This window comes from Crassostrea angulata, chromosome 4 (assembly GCF_025612915.1).
Source record: "Crassostrea angulata isolate pt1a10 chromosome 4, ASM2561291v2, whole genome shotgun sequence".
Lineage (NCBI taxonomy): Eukaryota > Metazoa > Mollusca > Bivalvia > Ostreida > Ostreidae > Magallana > Magallana angulata.
In genome coordinates this window covers 33,836,996-33,860,501 of record NC_069114.1, presented here as the reverse complement: position 1 = coordinate 33,860,501, position 23,506 = coordinate 33,836,996, and the positions used below count along the sequence as shown (strand labels likewise).

The window sequence follows — 23,506 nt, the reverse complement described above, 5'->3', positions numbered from 1 at the left end:
ATAATAGGCAATCAGTCGAGGCAAGTAAACAACGGAAGCGCAATGCGACGGTTTGCTATTTTAACGGATTTGAGGATTTGCGAATTACTTTGAAGTAAAATCAGATAAAATATTTGTAACATAATTTCTTCGGGCGGCGGAACATCACCAGTGACCGTTTGAGGCCGACGATATTTTGGAAATAAACTTTGCGCAAAATTGAATTCGAGCTGAGAAAATTACAGCTATCTGTTTTCAATTACTTTCCTAAATTTTGGTTTGTTTCTTCATATAACAAAACAAATGTTGACTGTGTTTTCGGGCAACATTGATTATATAAGCCCCCTCGGCGCGAAAATATTGCATTCCGCTTCTCGTCGGGGAATACTTCGTCTCTCGGGGGCTTATATAATCAATGTTACCCTCAACCTCAGTCAGTATTTGTATATTTATACATGTACATGGCAAATGTTTGGAAGATCATTAGCTAATCTAGATAGTATTACCAGGGTTATAAAACTTGTGGTAAAGGAACTTGATGTAAAAGTAAATTACATCAATTCTTTCTAATCCATAGAATGAATACTTTAAAATGTAGAAAAGTTATATTTAAAAGAGTGATCGATATGTAACTATACAAAAAAATTGTAAATAATGATACCTTCGAAACAGATATTTTTACGGAATTAAAGATATATTGGTAGAGACACATTTTGTGGTTTTAGATTGTTTGGAACTTGCTCCTCAATTGTCAACATGTTTCTCTCTGGATGTTTCTTAATGTTGTGCCAAAATATATTGATATTTATAAAAGGATGTCACTATTTTAAACAAAGCTCATAACCTGGTCTACGTAAAGATTACTCTTAAAAGATATCCTGACATATGGATCAAAAAGGAAAAAAGTATATGGCCTAACCTGACTGACACTTAGATCAATATTACAAAATGAGGTTTGCGCAGTACTAGATTAAGATGATGAATCGAGGTCGTCCAAAATCAGTCGGTGGGAAGATGCCTTGACATGAAAAGACTTTTAAAAATGGTAAGAGGACTAATTAAATTAGAATTTAAATCGTCTCGCCGCGTGTTGCGCATACTGTTACATGTTAACTAGACGTTGACCCGTGCGAACACGGGTTGACATTGCATATGATATCGGACATTTAAGAAACAGATACATCGACACACCGTATATTGTTGACATTTATATAACCAAGCTTTAAGCCTACAATAATGCTATTAATTTCACTACCCTCTGCTTAATTAGAATAATCTAACTGTGTCTCGGAACAGACCTTCACGACAGTTAAAATGCATCCCATATACCCGTAATGTTGCAAAAAATTGCAGAATCGCTCCGAAACGATTTTGGAAACAATTAAAATGCAGCTGCATTGAAAATAACAGTCAAATTTTTCATAACAAACCATTTAAAAACTGTAAATACGTGTACCTCTCATCTAACACTTTTTCACCGACATTTTTACTCTCTTCGAATTTACACACCATTTTGATATTCGGAACTCTCGGGATTTATTATATTAAATGCACAGTTATAATTATCTCCCGTATTTCCTTTTATGAACAAAATATATGACAAATTTTCAATGAAAATTTACGCGTACTTGTAATATCGTTTCTGAGTTTATCCATGCAAATGTGATATTGTGGAAACATAAACTAAAGGGCCGTCCGTGATTTAGCGTGAATGTAATGCGCATGCGCAAGATTGTAAAATCCAAAACGTCCTGATGATTTCCGGATTTTTAAAAGGAATTTTCGTTGATTATTAATCAGCGAAGCTTAATTAAGAAAAAATAAAATCAAATTGGTAATCTTCAAGTACCAATAATATTTAAAATAATTATATAAAACAAAATACATTATGATTGAGTGATTTCTCGGTATTGAAGCTTAAAAATTCGAGTCTATTATTTTGATATAGTGGTATACATAGAAATAAAGTTGGTAGATATGGTCTGGTTAATGTTTTTGTTATTAAACTTTAGACCAAGCGAAACTCTTGTAACTCAAAGAATTTTAAAATCTTTTTGAACGGCAAAAAAGAAAATCACATCTGTGTAAGTTAATAAAATTTTATTTATTAGATGAGATGAACATTTATATCGAGCAATAGCAAAATGTTTCTCTCTTTACACGGTTCCATGTTTACTAATGAATTTCACTTGAAAAATAATAAGTATCTTTCAATAAACTTATGTACTTGAATATGTACTTCATTAATTAAACACTCAATGCCAGATGTAAAATCAATCGTTTTTCAAGCAATTACAACAAATTTATGATTAGGCTCAATATTCTAAAGCCTTAATTACTCTCTCCGGAATAAAAGTACAAAGATATATACCCGCTGATCTGTTGTGCGTGTAATCTTTTGGAACATTTTGACATCCGTACACTTTATCACATGGATCACAGGAACACCTCTCTCTACAGAGTCTTCCATAAAACCCAGGAGCACAAGCTTCTGCACAGTCTACTCCTCGAGATCCGGGCAGGCATTCTGTACAAGGACGAGATGCAGAATTAAACATGCTGTTTGTTTGATACAATTCATTTTTATGTTAAAATAAACCTGTATATAATACCTTCGCAGTTTGTCCCGACAATTCGATAGTTTGGACAGCAGTCTAAAGGTTCTCTAGAAACACATCAAAATCCACATATTTTATATCTGAAAACACCACAACCTTCATTCTCAAAGTCAGAAGATACGCGAAAATCATTCAATATTACATATTACCCATTTGATATATTCGAACATATTCCTGGGTTCTGTGATACAACAATACCATTCATTTTTGAAAAAATGGTAATTAAATGTATAAACAGTTTATACATGGCCAAGCTAATGTTAGGAATCGCATTTATTAATCTAGATAGTGTTAACAGGATTATAAAACTCATTGAAGAGGAACTTAACGTATGAGGAAATTACATTATTCTAACCTTTGCAAGAATATTGAAGGACAAATGTAAAAATGTTGTATTTACACATATATTTACATTTCACATATTTTGCACGTATAGTGTGTGGAAAGCAATTGCAGATTTAACACCATAAGACATACTGTGCACTTAAAAGTTAAATACAAGTCTGATTGTGAAGTCACAAACGTTGAACGCTGTGAAAGTGCAACGTCACAATCGAAAATCAAAGATCATGCTTGTAGCTGTTGCATTACCTTCAGGATAATACAGTATTTTTGAGGAATAATTAACAATTGCAAACAAGAAAAGAAGTTACAAAAATGTAAATATGAGCACTCAATCCATATTTTTTGAATTATATAATCTCCTTACTGCAGCCATGTGTTCTAAAGTATGTCTCAAGATAATTATGACGCAATTTGGAAGATTAAAAAAAATCACATACCTGTGAAAGAAGTGCAATTGAAACCGATGAAAGGGAAAATTTCCTAGGTACAGGTATCTTTATTGACGCAAAAAATCAAAGAAACGAAAACAGATTTTTTAATTTGTGGGGATTATAATGGGGAATGTTTACAGTCACTCGGAATACCTCGCGCAATTTTTCAACGTTATCATCCGGGCATGCTGCAATAGAAAAGCTCCGTACACATAACTTTTTTTAGCCGTGTACTGAAACCTGAGACGCTAACGGGGGCGTTTTAACTGAGAAATCTTAGAATTTTCTTAATACTTTTAAATATGTATATTTTTTAATTCATGATTAATTTATCGCTGTTGTTTTGTAGAAGTCGCGTTTGAAATTAAAATAATCATAATGATAATGATAGTAAGAAAGAAATAGATAAGTCGCTATGTTAAACAAAACTCGTCACATTATCAATTATTAAATGACATTAATGTTGAAAAGAGATCCTGACATATATAGAAAAAATCATGACAAGACCTGACTAACACTTTGCCAAAAGTAAGAAAGGGTGTGTTGACTTGCTAAGAAGTAGACTACGAAGATCAAATGAGGCAATTGTCTAAGAAGTTCGAGGAAAACAAGGTGTTAAGAGAACTTGACATGAAATAAATATTAATGCAAAAAGATGTTCATTAATCGAACCAAGCCACAACCGAAAAGTATGTTTTAAATTAAAATGACAAAAAGAAATTTCTCTAGATGAGAATTAACTGTTTAGGAGTATCTCTCTTGGCGGATAACTCTGACGTGAAACTGAATCGTGGCCACCTGAATGTGTAAAAACGTCCGATTTAAGATTTTTTAAAAGGATATTTAGCTCTGCACGGGTCTCTCTACAAATTTTCTCTTCATCTAGCTGGTATTGCTCTAAGAGCTTACAGTATCAGGCTGCAGTTCGTCGCACTGCCTGCTGCTTTCTCTTTTACATGCATATGATAATAAGAATAGGGTCAATGAGTAGGGTTTGCTATGTCTTTTTATTAAAACTTTGACCAAAACAAAACTCTGAATGAATTGCAATTTTTTTTTATCTTTTTAAATGGCAAAGAGGAAAATGGTGTTTGTGTAAGCTAATATACTTTAAATATTTATAAGTGTACTGAGCATTAATATCAAGTGCAGTTGCAACATTCTTTGCAAGGTGCACTGTTTATTCATAAATTACAGCCAAAAAACAAAACTGTCTTTTAATGAGCCTATGTACATGTACTTGCAGGTATTCTCTTTTCAGAAACAAAAGAATCTTAATACTTTTTATCTTTAAGCATTAAAGCAAACATTTTCATTTTACAATATAGAAGAGCGTCATTGATCAAATGGAATTCATGAAAATCAACTTTACCACGTCAGGAAGGAAGAAAAAAGTCCTGTGATATTTAATTAGTAATACCATTTTCCTTCTTATATGCAAGACACATTTATTATTTTCAGTTTAATAAGTGATAAGCATACGCAATGAAAACTTAAAGAGATTCTAAAAACTTTAAACAAAAAAAACAAAAACAAAGGACAACTGTGGTTTCATCCATATTCGTTGAATACCAATTTCGTGGATTTCGTTGTGAAGTTGATCAACGAAAGTTAATGTTCATTGAAGTGCAATTTCTACTTGAATTTTGTATTGATAGGATCGTGAACAACGAATTTACGTGTCCTTGAAACTGTTAATATCATTAAATCCACGAAAATTGATGCCCACGGATATTAATGAAACCACAGTAGTTGTCCTTTGTTTTTGTTTTTTTAAATTTTTTGAATCTCTTCACTGACGTAGGAAAATTTCATCAGCACACATTAAAAATTTACGCCACTTGCAACTGGCTCCAGGATTGGACAAATGAGCGACAAGTAAATAAAAAGTATCTATAAGAAAAATCATAACCATCCATCACGGCAGATAGTGTTGCATTATTGTTTGATCAAAAAGATCCATTTTATTTAAACATTCCCTGTACGTAAAGAAGTAACACATTTTGAATGGACAAACATAATATGTTGTTTTTGTATTGTTATGTATAGTATATATCCATCGTATGTTTATAACAAACTATCAAGGGGAAAATCTGCTTGTAACATAACTTCTACAAGTGTAATTAATAAACGTAAACAATAATATGACACGAGACATTTTTTTTTTACATAATATAGTCTACTGTTGAAAAATCAATCAAAAACAGTAATTTAAATTATGGCTGCTATTGGCAATACCCTTGTGAATCATCTTATACATGGAAAAAGACAAGCAATTTTCAGCTCGAATCATGACCTTTCCTTTTTAAATAGTCACTTATTATTGCTCATTTACTAATTATAATAAAGCAGGACTTCCCATATTGCAAAGTGAACCTAAACATAGTGTAGTGAAAAAGAAATTATTTTGATTTAGTAAAGGAAGTACCTGACTTATTAACACTAAAGAACAAATATTCTTATTAAGATTTAATCAAGCCAAATTTTAATGAAATCTTTCAGTATGTTACATGTAAAACTAACTTTCAAATTTTCCATAATTTTGCCACGCTTGTCGCTGACGTTTCACTTTGTATCTCCTTAGCAATAAATATCAAACACATATATTTTTTTTTTTGCTCATTGGTTTATCATATTTTGTATTTTTGTTTGTTTGTGTTCCTTTGTCCAATAACACGCAATGATGAGTGACATTGGACTAGGAAGATTTATGTCAACAAAATAGTTTTGGATATAGTGTTGGTTGCTTATTACATTACATTTAAAAAGATCACCAAGACGGAACATGGGAATACAATAACTTGCAAATCATTTATTATGTCATTTAAAAATTAACTCTTCAGTATTATTATCTTTATAATAAAGAAAATGTGACACTTTTTTTTTTTTACATTTTGACAAATAGACGTGTGTCTACTGATTTAATCACAAATGACACTCTGTTTTTGCAAGATGTTTCATAATTCAAATGCGTTTGAAATAATAAAAGTGAACAAACTTGCAACAAGTTCCTTCTAAAATTATACACTGCAACGCATCTGTCAATATTACTAGCATTCGTCAAGCACATACTGTATCAGCTTTGTTGATTAAATAAAGCTGTACCTTAATATTGTCCTTTTGTTACTGTGTCTCTCTTTTGAACGATTAAAAATTTGAAAGAAATCTTTCAGGTGTTTCATTTTTCTCCTTTATCAAATTTTTGGACATAAGTTCATCGGCATCAATGTTGCTTCATATCTTTGATGTTGTTGTATATATTGTGTTTTCTGCTTTCATGTAGTAATTTTCATTTTGAAGAGATACGCAAGATTTTGAAACATAAGCAACATCTTTTTCCTCCAAAACTTTGAGTTTAAGGATATTGTAACATCCTTCCATTGGATCAATATGACCATAGACATCTTGAAAATCTGTTTTATTTGCTTTTGTCATGACAAAAGGGCCCACAGTTTGACAACTGTTAATTTGATAAACTTTTTCTCTACTATTTGCATCAGATGCTTCAACTTTACTTAACCTCTGCAATGGATTATATCGACAAATATCAGGGAGATTATCATGTGGAGTACCTGTTGAAAGAAATTTAGATCAACTGATATTTTACAACACAAAAATAATGCAATTATGAAACACATACTTTGAGGAATGAATGAGAAAACAAATTTATTACCGTGTTTGGGAAGAATAAATGTCCTTGTGGTCATGTTCCATCTATTTCGAGATCAAATACATATTCATATACATTTTTTGAAAAAAATATGTTATGATATTTCGAATTGAAAAACACATAGATATTATTGATAATTGAACGCGTCAAAATAAAAAAAAATATGACAAATGATATGGATACATACCTGAATATACAAACAATGGTAAGACATAAAATGAAACAAATTGCAAAACCACCCGATGACAGTGCTAACATTGAAAGCCAGTGATACCTCGTAGGATCTTGTTCTAAAAGAAAGTAGTTACTCTTTAATTAATATACATGTAAGTACAAGAGTTAAAACAGTTTATTTTATAATATAACACATTAAAAAATCCTCTCTAATTGTTAGAATTGTCATTATTTTAATCAATCTGACAGTAATTTTGATTTTTTTGACGTTATATCAAAAGATTTTATTATCATTATGAAAAAGTAGACGGGGTCGCCGTTAATCTGAGTACATATTCAAAATTTCCTATAAGGTCAAAAAAGAGAGAATAGTTTGAATTCTGTAATTAAGTGAACAAAATTGATATGAAGCGTTTTCAGTTGAGTCCACCGACATACTTTATTCATTTTGCCACAAGCTTAAGGTCACATGCTCATTCTTCAATTAGACATGATACTGACATGTACGTTTAAAAAATAAATTAAGTTTTTTTTAGAAGTCGAAGAATATTTGCTTTCTTATTAGATTTTAAAGTTTTGAGAATACCTTTGTATTTAAAGAAAATGTTACACTGTATTCTGGGTTAATCAAAACATTACAATTCTATTTAATGTCAATTCAAATAATATTTACGTATATCTATACCTGCTGTTGTACTGTACTTGATCCCAATTGACGCATTTTGACATCCGTAGACTTTATTACATGGATCACAGGAACACCTCTCTCTGCAGAGTCTTCCATAAAACCCATGAGCACAATCTTCTGCACAGTTTACCCCTCGAGATCCGGCGAAACATTCTAAATTTAAATGAGATGCAAAGAAATAAAACTGACACGCTTGTCGGTTATATCAAACCTTAATATTCAAAGATTTTTTTGTGATTTACCTTGGCAAGAGCTTCCGACTAGTCGATAATTCGGACAGCACTCTAAAGGTTCTCTAGAACAAAATTAATACAAAAATATAATTTTAAAAACATTATTAATCATTTATTGATGAAGTACCTGAAAAAAGTGTATTGATTTGTACATACCCATCAGACACATTTGAACATATTCCTGGATTCTGTGAAACAGAAATACTAGTCATTGCTTCTAGAAGAGTTAATTGTAATATATACGATATATACATGACTTATCTTGAATCGTTCATTGAGTGGCAACAATAGATATGGAAACTTGTTGATGAGGAACTTAAAACTTTTTGTTTTGAGGAAATTATTTCACTGTTTAAAATTACAGCTAACATATATACGCTTGTCACGTTTTCTAGCTTCGCCTATTTATGAACAATTTTCTTGAACCTAAACTTTTAATGTTTATCTTACTTTAAACCTGTTTGTGCAATGATGTACTGCTTTATGCAAAACAGTTTGTAAACACCATATCTTTCAAAAATTGGTATGTGGGCATGATTTTGAGTAAGTGAATTTATGTCCAATTTATTTCCTATGTTGAACAATATTTAATATGGATAATGATGCGGATGCAAGCCTTTGCATTTAACACTGTACGTCCGGGGTGTACTTCCTTGTGAATATACATATATATGCAGTAAGTACATGTATATGCATGATATGATTATTAATTTAAGTCAGTTTTTACTACAACATGTCTAAAAGAATCGTTTTTATGTTTTCATCATAATTCTTCATGATGCCTAACAATTATTTTGAAAAAAAATATCAATGAACATGACCTTTCATTGTTTTGGCAGTATTATTGTCATCAATATTATCATCACGAAGGAGGGGTCGATTTTCGGTACCCCCATTCTTTCTTTTAATATAAACATCATTAATAATGTTTCCTTGTTGTAAAGGGATGGGAAGATAGGTGATAATGAAAACCAAATTAATCACAAACATCATTATGTATATTTGTTGGTTTCATTTTTTATTTTTAGTAAATTCCATTTATCGGGTCAATTTGATCATTTTAAAAGGTTTTTTCGGTCATTGAGTTTTGTTATTTAAAACGGAATATTTAATAATCATTTACAAATACGTATATATTCTTTAAACAAGCTGCAATAAACTTTCTTGATATATATTTGCAAGGGACTACGTCGCATTATTTTGAATGAGTACATTTCAAACGCCTGTAGATAGATGATAATGTTGTTACCACTTTTTGAAAACTTTGACGTATTTAATATCAAAGAAAAATATATGGGTTTCCTTTTTTTTTATTGAAAGTATGTCTTGCAGTAAATTTATTTTTAATATTATGCAATCCATATTTGAATCAATCATTTGAAACAAATTGGTTTCTAAAACATGTAAAGGGCGAAACTAACACGGGGCGAAAATAACCCTGTATACAGTAAAAAAGGATGTTTCTTATAAAGACAAATTCTCCCAAAGATTAGCTATTTGTAACAATATTATTAATGTAAGAAAGTACTAGCATGTTCAAACTTCCCTAATCATTATATTGGTCGTGGCACTGCAAAGGCCACAATATTATGCAGTAAGCTTAACTTTTATTTTACTTTACTGTTCGACAGCAGATATTTAATGTCAATTGAGACACATAGTTCTTTGAATCATTTTAAGTGTACAGGATTATTCAATTCTAGAATTCTGTTTTATACTGGTCCATGTACTTGTAGCTGTTGTAGGTGTTTGGTGACTATCCGTCACACAGCTTTTACAGAATGGGTCATAAATAGGGTCCGCCTTATTCTACTTACCTGGACCTATGCAGTACAAGGTCCACCAAGCTTTGACTTCTTAACGGAGAAATTTACATTTGAATGGTATGTATTCACATATTCCCTCATTGGGCCCCATGTCTTTACTCCGGTTTAAATGAAATATCATGTGACACTAGTCCACTTTTACCTTGTTTAAAGAAATCAAAATTAAAAGTATTTATATCACTATTGAATACTATTCACCCAGGCAATACAAGGCCTTACCTGGCTACACTTCGAGACTTGCATGTAAAAGACAGTCAAAGCAGAAGATTTTAACGAAAAGAAATGCCGAAGAGAAAAACACAGAGCAGCGAGAGCCAACCCTATCAACCTCGGAAACGAGCAGGGAAGCAACCGCCTCTCCTAGAGCCTCCTTCATCCCCTTCGACTACTGATCATCCTGAAGTTCAGATGAATCTGGCACCTGAACTGCCCCAGTCCATCCCTGGTCCTTCTTACACACTTGGTGCACAGGAAACTCCCCCTGTGGAGCCGCTACCTCCTCACCAACTGCAAGACCTGGCGGAGCGGATATCCATCATCTTAAAAGACAGAGGGTGTCCTCAGTCGCAGGAAGAAGGTACATCTCAGTCTGGTTCTGAACTTTTGAATGCACGTGTAGCCAGTTACGATAATGAACTGGACATAATGTACCCAACAATGTCAAAATTAAAATTACTAATGGGGAATATGGTAATTTGGCATCTTTGATAAACAATAGAACCGAAACTGACCCAAATGATGGTACAAAGTATTTCTCATTTCAAAATGGCAGCTTGGCTCTATCTGCTAAATCCAAATTAAGACCCATCACTGATATTCAGGTCTGGACGGATGCTTTCCTTGTTTATGCATCCATCTCTGCTTTGGCTCATCCCACAGAAATTTCAACCCTGTTTAAATATATTCACACAATACGGCTTGGGGCAAATCTGGTCAATGGTTTGGGGTGGCGCGATTATGACATCCAATTCAAACTTAGGAAAAAGAGTGCAATCCTTCAATGTAATTTGCTATAGTGGATCAGGAGCTATGGCTGCTTTACATGTACAACAGCGCACCTTCCCCACAGCATTTGGTAAACCAACCCCAGCCTCTGAAATGCTATAATTTTAATTACAGGGGCGCATGTTCAAGGCAAAATTGTCTTTATATCCATTTGTGTATATTATGCTCACAGCCCCACCCATACACAATGTGTAGAAACACTACTCGAAATTCCTAGAGTTTTAGATCTGGAAACTTCCAATCAACCTGGCGTCCTCAGTCACCAGTCAAACCAGCCACAAACAGTAACAGAACCCCCCTTCCCTTGCATGCTAGACGTCAGTAACGTTGCTTGCACTCCCATTAAAGTCCCAGCATTATCCAAATATTTGGCAAAATACCCTAATAGGGAAAATGCCCTTGAATTACTAGAGGGGTTTCAATTTGGTTTTAAATTATGTGATGAAGGTCCTAGACGGCCATACAACTGTAACAACCTTAAGTCTCTAAAGTTACTTACCACAGAAGCCATACAATTGGTTAACAAAGAAATAAATATGGGCAGGGTTGCTGGACCTTTCCCTTACTCTCCACTTCATAACCTTAGACTTTCCCCGATAGGTATGGTGCCAAAGAAGGATGGTACTTTCCGCCTAATTCATCATTTGTCTCACCCAGCTGGTGATAGTGTGAATGATTATATTGATCACAAGTATTGTTCAGTTAGATATACCCCTTTTGAAGAAGCCCTTGAAATGTTAGAAAAGTTAAGTTCAGGTGCGTTAATGGCTCGTTTGGACGTCAAGAGTGCTGCTCGCTTACGTCCGGTTCATCCATCTGATTTTAATTTCAGGTACTGGGTTACAAGATAAATTACATTTATATTGACAAGTGTATGCCATTTGGGTGATCAGTAAGTTGTGCTATATTTGAAAAGTTTGCTTCCTTTTGGAATGGGTATTAAAAACTCTGTGTCATTATTATAACGTAGTGCACTACCTTGATGATTTTCTACTAGCAGGTCTTTCTGGGACTCAGGAATGCTATTATCTAGTGTCAAAATTTACCAGTCTTTGTGATGAATTAGGGGTGCCACTAGCCCATGACAAAACCTTGGGTCCTACAACAGAATTAGTGTTTTTAGGACTCGAAATCGATACAGTTGCAGAGACGGTTAGTATTCCCTTAGACAAATTGGGTCAATTACGTCATCAATTTAACTATTTTCTTTACCGTAAAAAGGTGACCCTTAGTGAAATCCAATCACTAATTGGCCTACTTAATTTCTGCATTAGAGGTATTCCAGCAGGCCGAGCATTCGTAAGGCGCTTGTTTGATGCCACAGCTGGGCTTAGCAAGCCTTATCACAAACGTAGAGTTTCTTTGGAAATGAAGCAAGATATACAAATGTGGCTTTTGTTCCTGGAGTCATTTAATTATATAAATTCTTATAAGCAGGTAGACTGGGCCAGTGACTTCCAGTTAGAATTATTCACAGACAGTGCTGGTTCTGAAAACCTAGGTTGTGGGGCTATTTTTGGAACTCATTGGGCCTTTTTAACATGGCCTGAATCCTGGAAAGGGGCATGCATATTTAGGGACATCCTAATTTTAGAATTGGTTCCCATAGCAATGGCATTCTCTATTTGGGGTAAGGAGTTGGTGGGAAAGAGAGTAATTCTTCACACAGATAATAAAGCACTTGTTACCATTTTAAATACTAAAACATCCAAATCAACCAGAGTCATGATTCTCTTAAGATTGTTAGTCCTGGAGGGACTTGTGCATAATATTCAATGTAAAGGGCAGCATATCATAGGAGTTCAAAAAAGTTGAAACTGATTCTCTCTCTCGTCTGCAGTGGAACAGATTCAGACATGTCTTTCCAGAAGCAGACCAGCCCCCATCGACTGTTCCAGACTCATTCCTCAGACTCATCTACAATATCGAGCACAAGAATTGCTAAGTTGTTCCTTGTCTGAAAACACAAAGAAATTATAAATGACAGCAGTTCATCAGTTTAATTTATTTTGCCATGCTTATGAACGTAATCAAACTTGCCCACCAAACCCTAATGACTTGATCCATTTTGTAGCGTATCTCTCATTTAAACAATTCTCATCAAGCACAGTCAAACCATATATTGCAGGAATATCATATTTTTGCAGAATCCGAGGTTTTCTGGACACAACAAAATCATTTATATTACAAAAGGTATTGGTCGGATTTAGTCGTATGAACACAAGAGTTGATAATCGCAAACCCATAACCAACAGCATCCTTTATGGTCTATTTCTGTTCTTCCTCAGGTTTGCCTATCAAACTATGAATCAATTTTATTCAGTGCACTTTTAGGCACAGCATTTTTTGGATATTTTAGAATAGGGGAGCTAGTACAGGATTCAAAAGTAAAACCAGGTCATGCAATACAAGTAGGTGATGTTCGGTTATCAACCAGCAATTCAGTCATTATAACCCTAGAACACTCCAAAACTGATCAAGAGGGAAAGGGTGCCACAATCACTTTAGTGTCCTCTAGCCCAATCTGCCCTATCCAACATCTAAATAAATATGCAACTTTAAGACCAAATTCCCCTGGAGCCTTTTTCATTCATTTGTCTGGCTATCCAGTGACCAGATATCAAGCAGAAATGGTATTTAACAAGGCTATTAGAATGCTAGGCTTGGACACCAAAATGTATGACTCATTCTTTCCGCATTGGAGCAGCTTCAAACGCATGGGCTAGTGGAATGAGTCAAAGGGATATTGCGGGCAATGGGCGTTGGAAATCTCGTTGCATGTATAGGTACATCAGAAGTTAAGCATTTTGCTAGCATTTATATTGTGCATTTAAGGTGTTATACAATTTAGTTTGTTATTGTCACGCTGCCCTGTTTTTATTTATTTCACATCAGGGTTACAATAGTAGCTGTTGTATGTCATATCTAGACATAAACTAACAAACTATTGTGGAATACGTAATGTGTGTGTAAATATTTCTCGTTCAATTAATTTTGTATTTGTAGATACTAGAATTTGGATTGTGGGTTCGTCCATTATTAAGAGAGCCTTTTGTCAGACAAGGCATTCAATATTTCAAACTCACCTCGAGCTAGAAAGGCATCGGGCAACACATTTCTGGCAGGGTGAGAATGGGATGAAATGGGGGGAAATCATGCCGAAATCATGCTGGAAAGTGTTTACTAAACGTAGAGGACCCACCCAATTTCCTCATATTGCACTTTGGGGGCAATAACATACCGGGTGATAAAGGTGAGAAGTCTGTTGATTTAAGACTAAAAATCAACAACACCTTGGTCAGTTTGGCCAAGCTGTTGCCCGACACCGTTTTGGTTTGGTCAAAGATACTTCCCCGCCAGCACTGGCGAGGCGGTGTTGACCAAGAAGCAATGGATATGGTCAGAAAACGGTTAAACAGTTTTGTTGCAACCGCCTTAATCCGCACAGGGGGGAAATATATTCGATATCCAGAAATTCAGATTGATTGTCCGCACTTGTTTGCCCCTGACGGAGTTCATCTCTCTGAACTTGGTAACCAATTTTTCTTGTACCGCCTCCAACAAGGTAAACGTTTGCAGACCTTCATTACAAAACCCACTGAAAATGTGTCACCAAAATTGGGAGAGTTTGGGCCATAGTTGTGCTATGACACATATATAGTCTCAGTCACATTATTGCTCCTGACTTATTTGCACTTATATACCAAGTCAGTTTGATATTGGCAGACAATGATCTTGCCTATGATGCACATCTGTTATGTATCTGACAGTGATCAGTATTTGATCACTTGTTAACCTTTTGCTGATTTCCTTTTTATTTTTATCTAAAGTTCATTTTTCTGTGGAGATGGTGGCGCTTATTTATTTTTTACTCCTGGTGGCGCAGACTATGCCATATCAATTGGCATAGTCTCGTGGCGGCTTTTAGGCTAACCAGTAGTATCATTGGACTTGGTTATAACTAATATGTGCTTATCTTGACAGTATGTAATTGCGAACATCTGTTCCCAGGGTTCACCATTTTTGCATTTTTAGGGATGCCATACAAGGCTATATATTGATGCCTCGGCTCCCTCACTTAAACGGCCATGGTCCATTCAGCCAATAAAAAGAATACAGTATGAACTAGCTATTTCTTCTTTTTTATTATTTATTGGGTATACTGGCACTTCCATTATTTTAATTTTCATCTTTGATAATACGATTTCACCATTGAAGGTTAAATTTATTTATCCGAGGTTTTCTGGACACAACAAAATCATTTATATTACAAAAGGTATTGGTCGGATTTAGTCGTATGAACACAAGAGTTGATAATCGCAAACCCATAACCAACAGCATCCTTTATGGTCTTTTTCTGTTCTTCCTCAGGTTTGCCTATCAAACTATGAATCAATTTTATTCAGTGCACTTTTAGGCACAGCATTTTTTGGATATTATAGAATAGGGGAGCTAGTACAGGATTCAAAAGTAAAACCAGGTCATGCAATACAAGTAGGTGATGTTCGGTTATCAACCAGCAATTCAGTCATTATAACCCTAGAACACTCCAAAACTGATCAAGAGGGAAAGGGTGCCACAATCACTTCAGTGTCCTCTAGCCCAATCTGCCCTATCCAACATCTAAATAAATATGCAACTTTAAGACCAAATTCCCATGGAGCCTTTTTCATTCATTTGTCTGGCTATCCAGTAACCAGATATAAAGCAGAATCGGTATTTAACAAGGCTATTAGAATGCTAGGCTTGGACACCAAAATGTATAAGACTCATTCTTTCTGCATTGGAGCAGCTTCAAACGCATGGGCTAGTGGAATGAGTCAAAGGGATATAGTCTCAGTCACATTATTGCTCCTGACTTATTTGCACTTATATACCAAGTCAGTTTGATATTGGCAGACAATGATCTTGCCTATGATGCACATCTGTTATGTATCTGACAGTGATCAGTATTTGATCACTTGTTAACCTTTTGCTGATTTCCTTTTTATTTTTATCTAAAGTTCATTTTTCTGTGAAGATGGTGGCGCTTATTTATTTTTTACTCCTGGTGGCGCAGACTATGCCATATCAATTGGCATAGTCTCGTGGCGGCTTTTAGGCTTACCAGTAGTATCATTGGACTTGGTTATAACTAATATGTGCTTATCTTGACAGTATGTAATTGTGAACATCTGTTCCCAGGGTTCACCATTTTTGCATTTTTAGGGATGCCATACAAGGCTATATATTGATGCCTCGGCTCCCTCACTTAAACGGCCATGGTCCATTCAGCCAATAAAAAGAATACAGTATGAACTAGCTATTTCTTCTTTTTTATTATTTATTGGGTATACTGGCACTTCCATTATTTTAATTTTCATCTTTGATAATACGATTTCACCATTGAAGGTTAAATTTATTTATCAAAGTGAACGGACAATATTTTTCATTTTTTTTTTTATTTTTTATAAAATTTCGTAATTTGAGCTTTAATGACTTTGCGCGCGAAAATTAGTGGGAACATCAGAAATTGCTGACGTCATTATAGTACGCATTTATATCATCAGTCAAAGCAGAAGATTTTACCCTACCTCCCACCCTCTTTAACTAGCATTCTCGGTTATTAAATATAAAATGTTTCATATTAGTTGTGATTTTGTTACACCTTTTCTGCTGTTAGATTTGTTGTATTTACAGGTTGTGTTAGTTAAGTTGCTTTTGATCTTGCTGAGTAAATGTACTGTCTTCATCAATCCCATCGTCATGGCCGTTTTTCGCATCTTCTTCGCCAAAGTCTGAGACGCCTAAAAGTGTGGATGCGGCTTTTAGGCTTACCAGTAGTATCATTGGACTTGGTTATAACTAATATGTGCTTATCTTGACAGTATGTAATTGTGAACACCATTTTTGCATTTTCAGGGATGCATTCAAGGCTATATATTGATGCCTCGGCTCCCTCACTTAAACGGCCATGGCCCATTCAGCCAATAAAAAGAATTCAGTATGAATTAGCTATTTCTTCTTTTTCATTATATATTGGGTATACTGGCACTCCCTTATTTTAACTTTCATCTTTGATAAATGAAATACCATGTGACACTAGTTCACTTTTACCTTGTTTAAAGAAATTAAAAAAAAAATGTTTATATCAATATTGAATACTATTCACCCAGGCAATACAAGGCCTTACCTGGCTACACTTCGAGACTTGCATGTAAAAGACCGCGTGTATGTGGGTCATTCACGCAGTGAACATGTATGACATAACTCTTTACTGCGCTGCAATACCATTTCTTATTGAGAGTTGAAGAAAATTCGGATGTTCGTGTAAACCCACTTTCATATATGGTAAAATGCCAAATTTATCTGACTCCAGCTCAGAAAATGGAAATGTTGAAAAGGACATTGTTCAGTTATTTGCGTCGGATTCGGAGGTTGAAACGAACATGCAAAACGAAAATGCCGACCGACCAAAACACAAGAAGCGTGGCTTCTACTTCTGCAACCGGGAAAGGTAAAGGAATAAGTTCCTGCGAAAAAGGTAACAATAAAATAAAAAAAAACCAAGAAAAAAACCCCAATACTTTAATCCTTTATAATTATTCTAGTTGCTAAATGAATTTCTTAAGAGAACAGAAAATAACGATAATAACAACAATCCATGCACTTCGGGGGGACTACCGGCGTGAACCTAGAACGGGTGATAGAATGTTCTCCGGAATCGGATTTCGATCATGCCGAACAAAATATCGTAACGAATTGTTCTCAATTTTTATTGCCCCAGAGGTGGTCTTTGATTATGATAAATCTGATTTCCGATGCCAAAACTATTGAGGAGAAAAATATTTTCTGAGTCGATTTTGAAAAATATGGCTGAGTTCATTAAAATGGGTTGTACCCAAAGGACTCTTGTTTTAGAATAATTAGATGAAGTCCAAATTTTAGAGAACTGTAAAACTCTTGTTCCACCATTAATAAAATCTGGAATAATCTATTGCCTATGTCCAACAAAGAGACAAAATATTGCAAGATGCGCAAAGATTTCTCGGGCTATCTATAGTCCCCATGATTTCCCTTGCTTAAATGTTTAAGACAAATGAAAAAAGCTTAAAAATGTGTTTAAGATGCAATTACTCTGGCGTGCAATGCGATTAGCGACTTGAATGTAAGACGATTTATTCTCAGGCCGTTTTTTACATAAAAGATTACAACGATTGTGTGCTGCAACAACTCCAATTGAAGAAAACATGCTTTTCCCCTCTGTCATTACAGAACGTATAAAAGAAATAACTGGTGTGTCAAAAATTAACAAGCAATTACCACCTGCCTTTCCTTGTAATCAATCAAATCCTTCAGGGGGAAAATGAAGCTCCGGATAGATATACCAACAGAATTATTAGATATGAGTAACTTAAATTTTGTTGCTGGGTGTTTAGCAAACAAGATAAGAGAACGGAAGAAGATTACTTCAGATTCATGGATTCTTAATACAATATAAGGTTACAAAATTGAGTTTGATGAACTTCCTTTTCAAAACAAAATTCCTGTTCCTAGCAAATTTAATGAAAAACAAACGGATATAGTAGAACAAAAGGTCATAGATTTTCTGAATAAAAATGCAATAAGTATAAGCAAGTTTGAAAAAAAACCGGTGGTTAATTTAATGGAATTAAATGAATTTATTACATATCACCATTTTGATATGAAATCTTTAGATGTGGTTTTATCTTTAATAAAAAGAAACTCATTTTTTGTCTGTACAATTGATTTAAAGTATGCTTGTTTGTCAGAGCCCATTTATAAAAATGACAGAAAGTATTTACAATTTTTCTGGAAAGGAGCTCTTGATCAATGGTTTGGCATCAGCTCCCAGAGTTTTCACAAAATTGATGAAGCCTATTATTGCTTTTATACGACAGTAATGAATATATTTTATCATACTGATAACTCGTTGATTTTGCTAAATGTTAACGTGATGCAAACTTTTTAGTCAATTTAATAGAAAACATAGGATTTGTTTTAAACCGAGAAAAATCGGTTTTAATACCATCTCAAGAAATACAATATTTGGGTCATATTTCAGACTCAAATTCAAACTCAGTTTATCAAATTCAAGGTATATCTACCAGATGAAAAAGTTGAGAAAATTATTTCTTATTGTAACTTTCTTTTAAACAAAAAAGTATGTTTTATTAGGGAAATTGCAAGACTAATAGGATAATTTACTTCATGCCATTAATCTATTGTTTAGATACTTAGACAGAGAAAAAGTTCAAGCTTTGGCCAAAGAGAATAACAATTATGATAAGTGATATATCCTTTAACGAATTTATTTATTAAAAAAAATACACCTAGGAATGGCAAATGAATACGGGATCCAAAAGTAGATATTTATTTGGAAACTGATGCTTCAAAAGCTGGATGGGGTGGAAATCTAAATGGTAAAATCACTGGTGGCAGATGGTCAAAAACAGAACCAGTTTCAGATTTCCCGACATCGACGTCTTCTTCAAAAATCTAATCCGTTGGAGAGGAGGGGGCGGGGGGGCGTACTATTTAACTTCATTTTCACTACTAATTTCCTTATTTTCATATCGATTCTCTACGTACTCCCTAAAAAGTGGAGGGGGGCCAACTCCATGATAATTCATTTTTTTATATGTAAATTTTTAAAAAATTTGTTCCTGCGAGAAAAAGTGGGCCCCCCGTGATGCCTTGTGCCTGAGTTTTGCAGATACCTTTTTTATATTTTAATAGAAATTATGGCGATCAAATTTGTATTATAGAGTTTATCTCAGATTATACAAATATACACATTTAAAAGTGCTGCTGTTTCATACATTGTTAATCAAGGTGGATCTGTATTCATTATTAGAAGAGGCAAAAACTACTTGAATTTAGCTTGATAATAAGAATATACTCATGTCTGCTGTTCATTTTGCGGGGGAAAATAATGTTACAGCTGATTACATGTCCAGATCTTTTAGTGATTCAAAATAATGGAAATTAAATGAAAAGATCTTTGATGAATTAAATACGATATTTTTTTTTTATCCGGACATGAATCTTTTGCATTTAGACAAAAAAGACAATTAGAAAATTATATTTCCTGGTTTCCGGATTCTTTTGCTTTTACTTTCAATTGCTCAGATTTTAAACCTTATATCTTTTCTACTTTCAGTCTGATTAGGAGAGTTTACAGAAGTTGGAGGACGATCAGGCGAGCAAGGGAATTATAGTTGTACTGAAGTTGGCAACACAACCCTGGTATCCAATGTGATGAAACGAGCAAATTATTGGTTTCATTTGAAACTGATGATTAAATTTCAACTTGTACAGTTACTTGATGGCTGAAAGAAATACTGAAAAAAGCTGGTATTAGTGAGAAAGTTTCTTACAGGGGTACTTCTACCTCAGTAGCTTTTGCTAGAGGTGTGCAACTTGAAGACATTTTAGGAACTGTCAATGGGGCAAAAACATTTTACAAATCTTATAAAAGAGAATTCAGAAGCATTTATTCTGATACTATTTTTTAGCTCATCTAAGAAATGTTTTCTCATAGAAGCGGTTTGACTTTCATCGATGGGCCGATTTTACGAGTACCCGGATACAGTTTAAGGATTATTCTAATGAATGCACATGAGGAACATGGTCACTTGGACAATTTGTGCGTTAGTGCTAGTGAACTATGAACTGCATAGACTGTGGTGTTTTCTTGATAATATCGATATATCAGACTTGGGAGTATGTATTGCGTATTATTAAATTTGATCGATAAATATCTCTTTTCTTTTTAAAATGTTGTTATACTATTTTCTCTAATTATGTTGATGTTTTAATTTTGTTATCTTAATTGCTTTAAGGATTCCAATTAAACCATATTAAAGCCTGAAGGCTCAATGAGGGTAAATGGAACCCTAATGCAAGAATCCTTAAGGATGTGAGTGATGAAGGTCATTTTTTGAATATGCAGTAAGGCAACGAGGGTTTAATTACCCCTCCTTACATTTCTTTTGATGCAGAACCAAATATCGTTAAATCCCACCACTACACAATATAATTATATAGGTTGCTGTGAAATGACTCCTAGTTTGGCCAGGTAAGGCCTTATATTATTGCACTATGGGTGAATAGTATTCAGTAGTGATATTAATAGCTTTTATTTTGATTTCTTTAAACAATGTACACGTGGACTAGTGTCACGCGATACAGCTTATTCGAAGACCCTCATCCAACACATCCTTAAATATTTTTGGATGAGGGTTCCATTCTCGACTTCTTGTCTCCTTTTAGTAGGCCTCTCTATAAAGAATCTACTCTCCTTGTAGCCACCCACTCATACCGTACCGACCAAATATTTGTGTTATTTGCCCTCTTGATTGATATACAAGTTACGGTTTTTTTTTAATAATACCAAACAGACTAAATTTGCTATATTCATTTGAAAATTAAAAAAAAGATGCTAATACTGGGCAGGTTTACTTTTTCTTGTCGTTTGTAAATGATGGAAATTAAAAATTAATTTAAACTAGATGCTGTCAATAGACAGTAATACCCGCACCATGTGTTTGCCCCTAGATAACACTGTTTTGTACCAGTTTAATTAAAAATGAAGGCTACATGCAAACTCCGGTAATACATTTAAAAATTAAAATTTTCATAACTGAAGGATGAGATCTCTGCCCATATGATAATACACATCGTGACATGAGTAGCACTTTACGTGCAATTTGGGGTAGAACTGTTTGCAGTGAATTTTCAGTTAATCAATAATCTTAACATTTTATGTCATAGGAAGTATAATGGTCTATATAATTATTACAAACAAAATTAAAAATTAAATTATGCCCCCTCCCTGTGGCGGTTGCCGGTTTTAGATTTGCTTCTGTGTGCCTACATGAACATCATCGTGTGCACAGATTTAGAGAAGGGGTGGGAGTGAGGGGTCCGGACCCCCCCTCCCAATGAAAATTCGTAAATTACCAAAAATACACCTTGGATCCCAATGCTCTTTCAGACATGTAAACGCTCTAACCCATTGCGCTTCAATGTTAGGTAACATTATTTGTGGGCTAAATATTTAATCAATATTCAACATACTTTATTGTTTATCTCAATAGGAAGTATACATGTACATCACAATATGCAGGTGTCCTGCACCACCTTAAAGCTGTTATTTAACTAATAAAATAGTGCAAGTGGATTTGAAGAATAGGTCATAAAAATACATGCATGTTACAAATGACTGATCTTTGTCTGAAGTTACGTACACAACACAGGTTTGCATGTCTCATTAGCGGGTACTAGTTTTACCCAGCTCTTCGATTAGATGGGTTCACGTGTATACATACATGGGTGTTACTAAAACGCGGAACGGAAAACGGAACGGAAGGAAAACGGAAAATCTTATCTAATGTTATTTACCTCATAGATTTGTTAAGTATGCTAAAAAGATATACTTTATGTACCTTTTTAATTTTTTTTGAAAGATTAGCAATATTAGATTATTTATTCAAGAATATTCATTTCCTCAAAATTAACAGTACATGCATTGACCACTATATTCTGTCCCAAAATATCCTCGATTCACTTTTTGCTGTATATTTATATATACCTCAGGGTTCAAGCGATTCTCCTTTAGAAGCATTAAACATTCTCATTATTCTTTCTTTAAAACGTCCTCTCTAGCTTATCAGCTGGTATAAATACACGGCTAAAAATAAAGAAGTATACGGGGTTTTGCATTTTAACAGACCCGGATGATAGTGTTGAAAAATTGTGCAAGGTCTTCTGAGTGACTTCCAAATGGAGAAAAGATGTCAACATTTTCCATTATAAATCGTCCAAATGTGCTGCATGAATATTTTGGGATCGACAGACTATAGTCCCAATATATAATCGGAAAATCAAACCAGGCAAAATCTAGAGCTCTCTATTCGGATCATATGAATATAGCTGCTGGAATAAACAACTGCATGCTTTGTAATGCAAACGAAAACAAAATTGCATTGCTAAAAATACTAGTTTCACAAATTACTAGTTTCACAAATTACCGGGTATTTTAATGTTTACTGTATTTTGATTTTTAATGTCGTTAGTCCTACGGTTTTTTCTTCCATCTCAATGATACTGTATCGTTTGTATGATAAAAGATTGTCTAGAACACCGAAAATTCGATTTTGATGTAAGTATATACATGTACATCATATTTGAAAATAATATAAAAATACTCAAAACACGCATAAAACGCTTTCACTAACTGCGTACGTTACGCTAATATGCCAGCAATACCATATAAGAGAAATAAGTAAATAGTTATAGCTAATTTGCTCGTTTAATCATGTTAATGTTTCACAATTCGTTTATTTTTCCGTTTCGTACTCAACTAAAGCCGAATGAATACAATGCTATAATTGATAGACATTCATATGAATATTAATAAGATAGCAACATGTTGATAATCATTCATTAGATATAAATAAAAGATACAAAGTAAATCGTTTCTGGCCAGTCTATACCCTTTTTAACGAGGCCGAGTACAGAACGAGTACGCAC

At 34.1% G+C, this 23,506-nt stretch overlaps 1 protein-coding gene and 1 pseudogene across 1 annotated transcript; one reads left to right on the top strand and one right to left on the bottom strand.

The window, feature by feature from the left end:
• Positions 1-6,336: 6,336 nt before the first annotated feature.
• On the bottom strand, positions 6,337-8,395 carry LOC128181982 (uncharacterized). The gene is made up of 6 exons (XM_052850567.1): positions 8,295-8,395; positions 8,148-8,200; positions 7,903-8,058; positions 7,231-7,333; positions 7,047-7,087; positions 6,337-6,945 (listed from the first exon to the last, which is right to left on the bottom strand). Exons 1-6 carry the CDS (start codon positions 8,390-8,392, stop codon positions 6,608-6,610), a joined length of 789 nt encoding a protein of 262 aa, XP_052706527.1. The 5' UTR covers positions 8,393-8,395; the 3' UTR covers positions 6,337-6,607.
• Positions 8,396-10,246: 1,851 nt separating this feature from the next.
• On the top strand, positions 10,247-11,656 carry LOC128181980 (uncharacterized; annotated as a pseudogene).
• Positions 11,657-23,506: the final 11,850 nt, after the last annotated feature.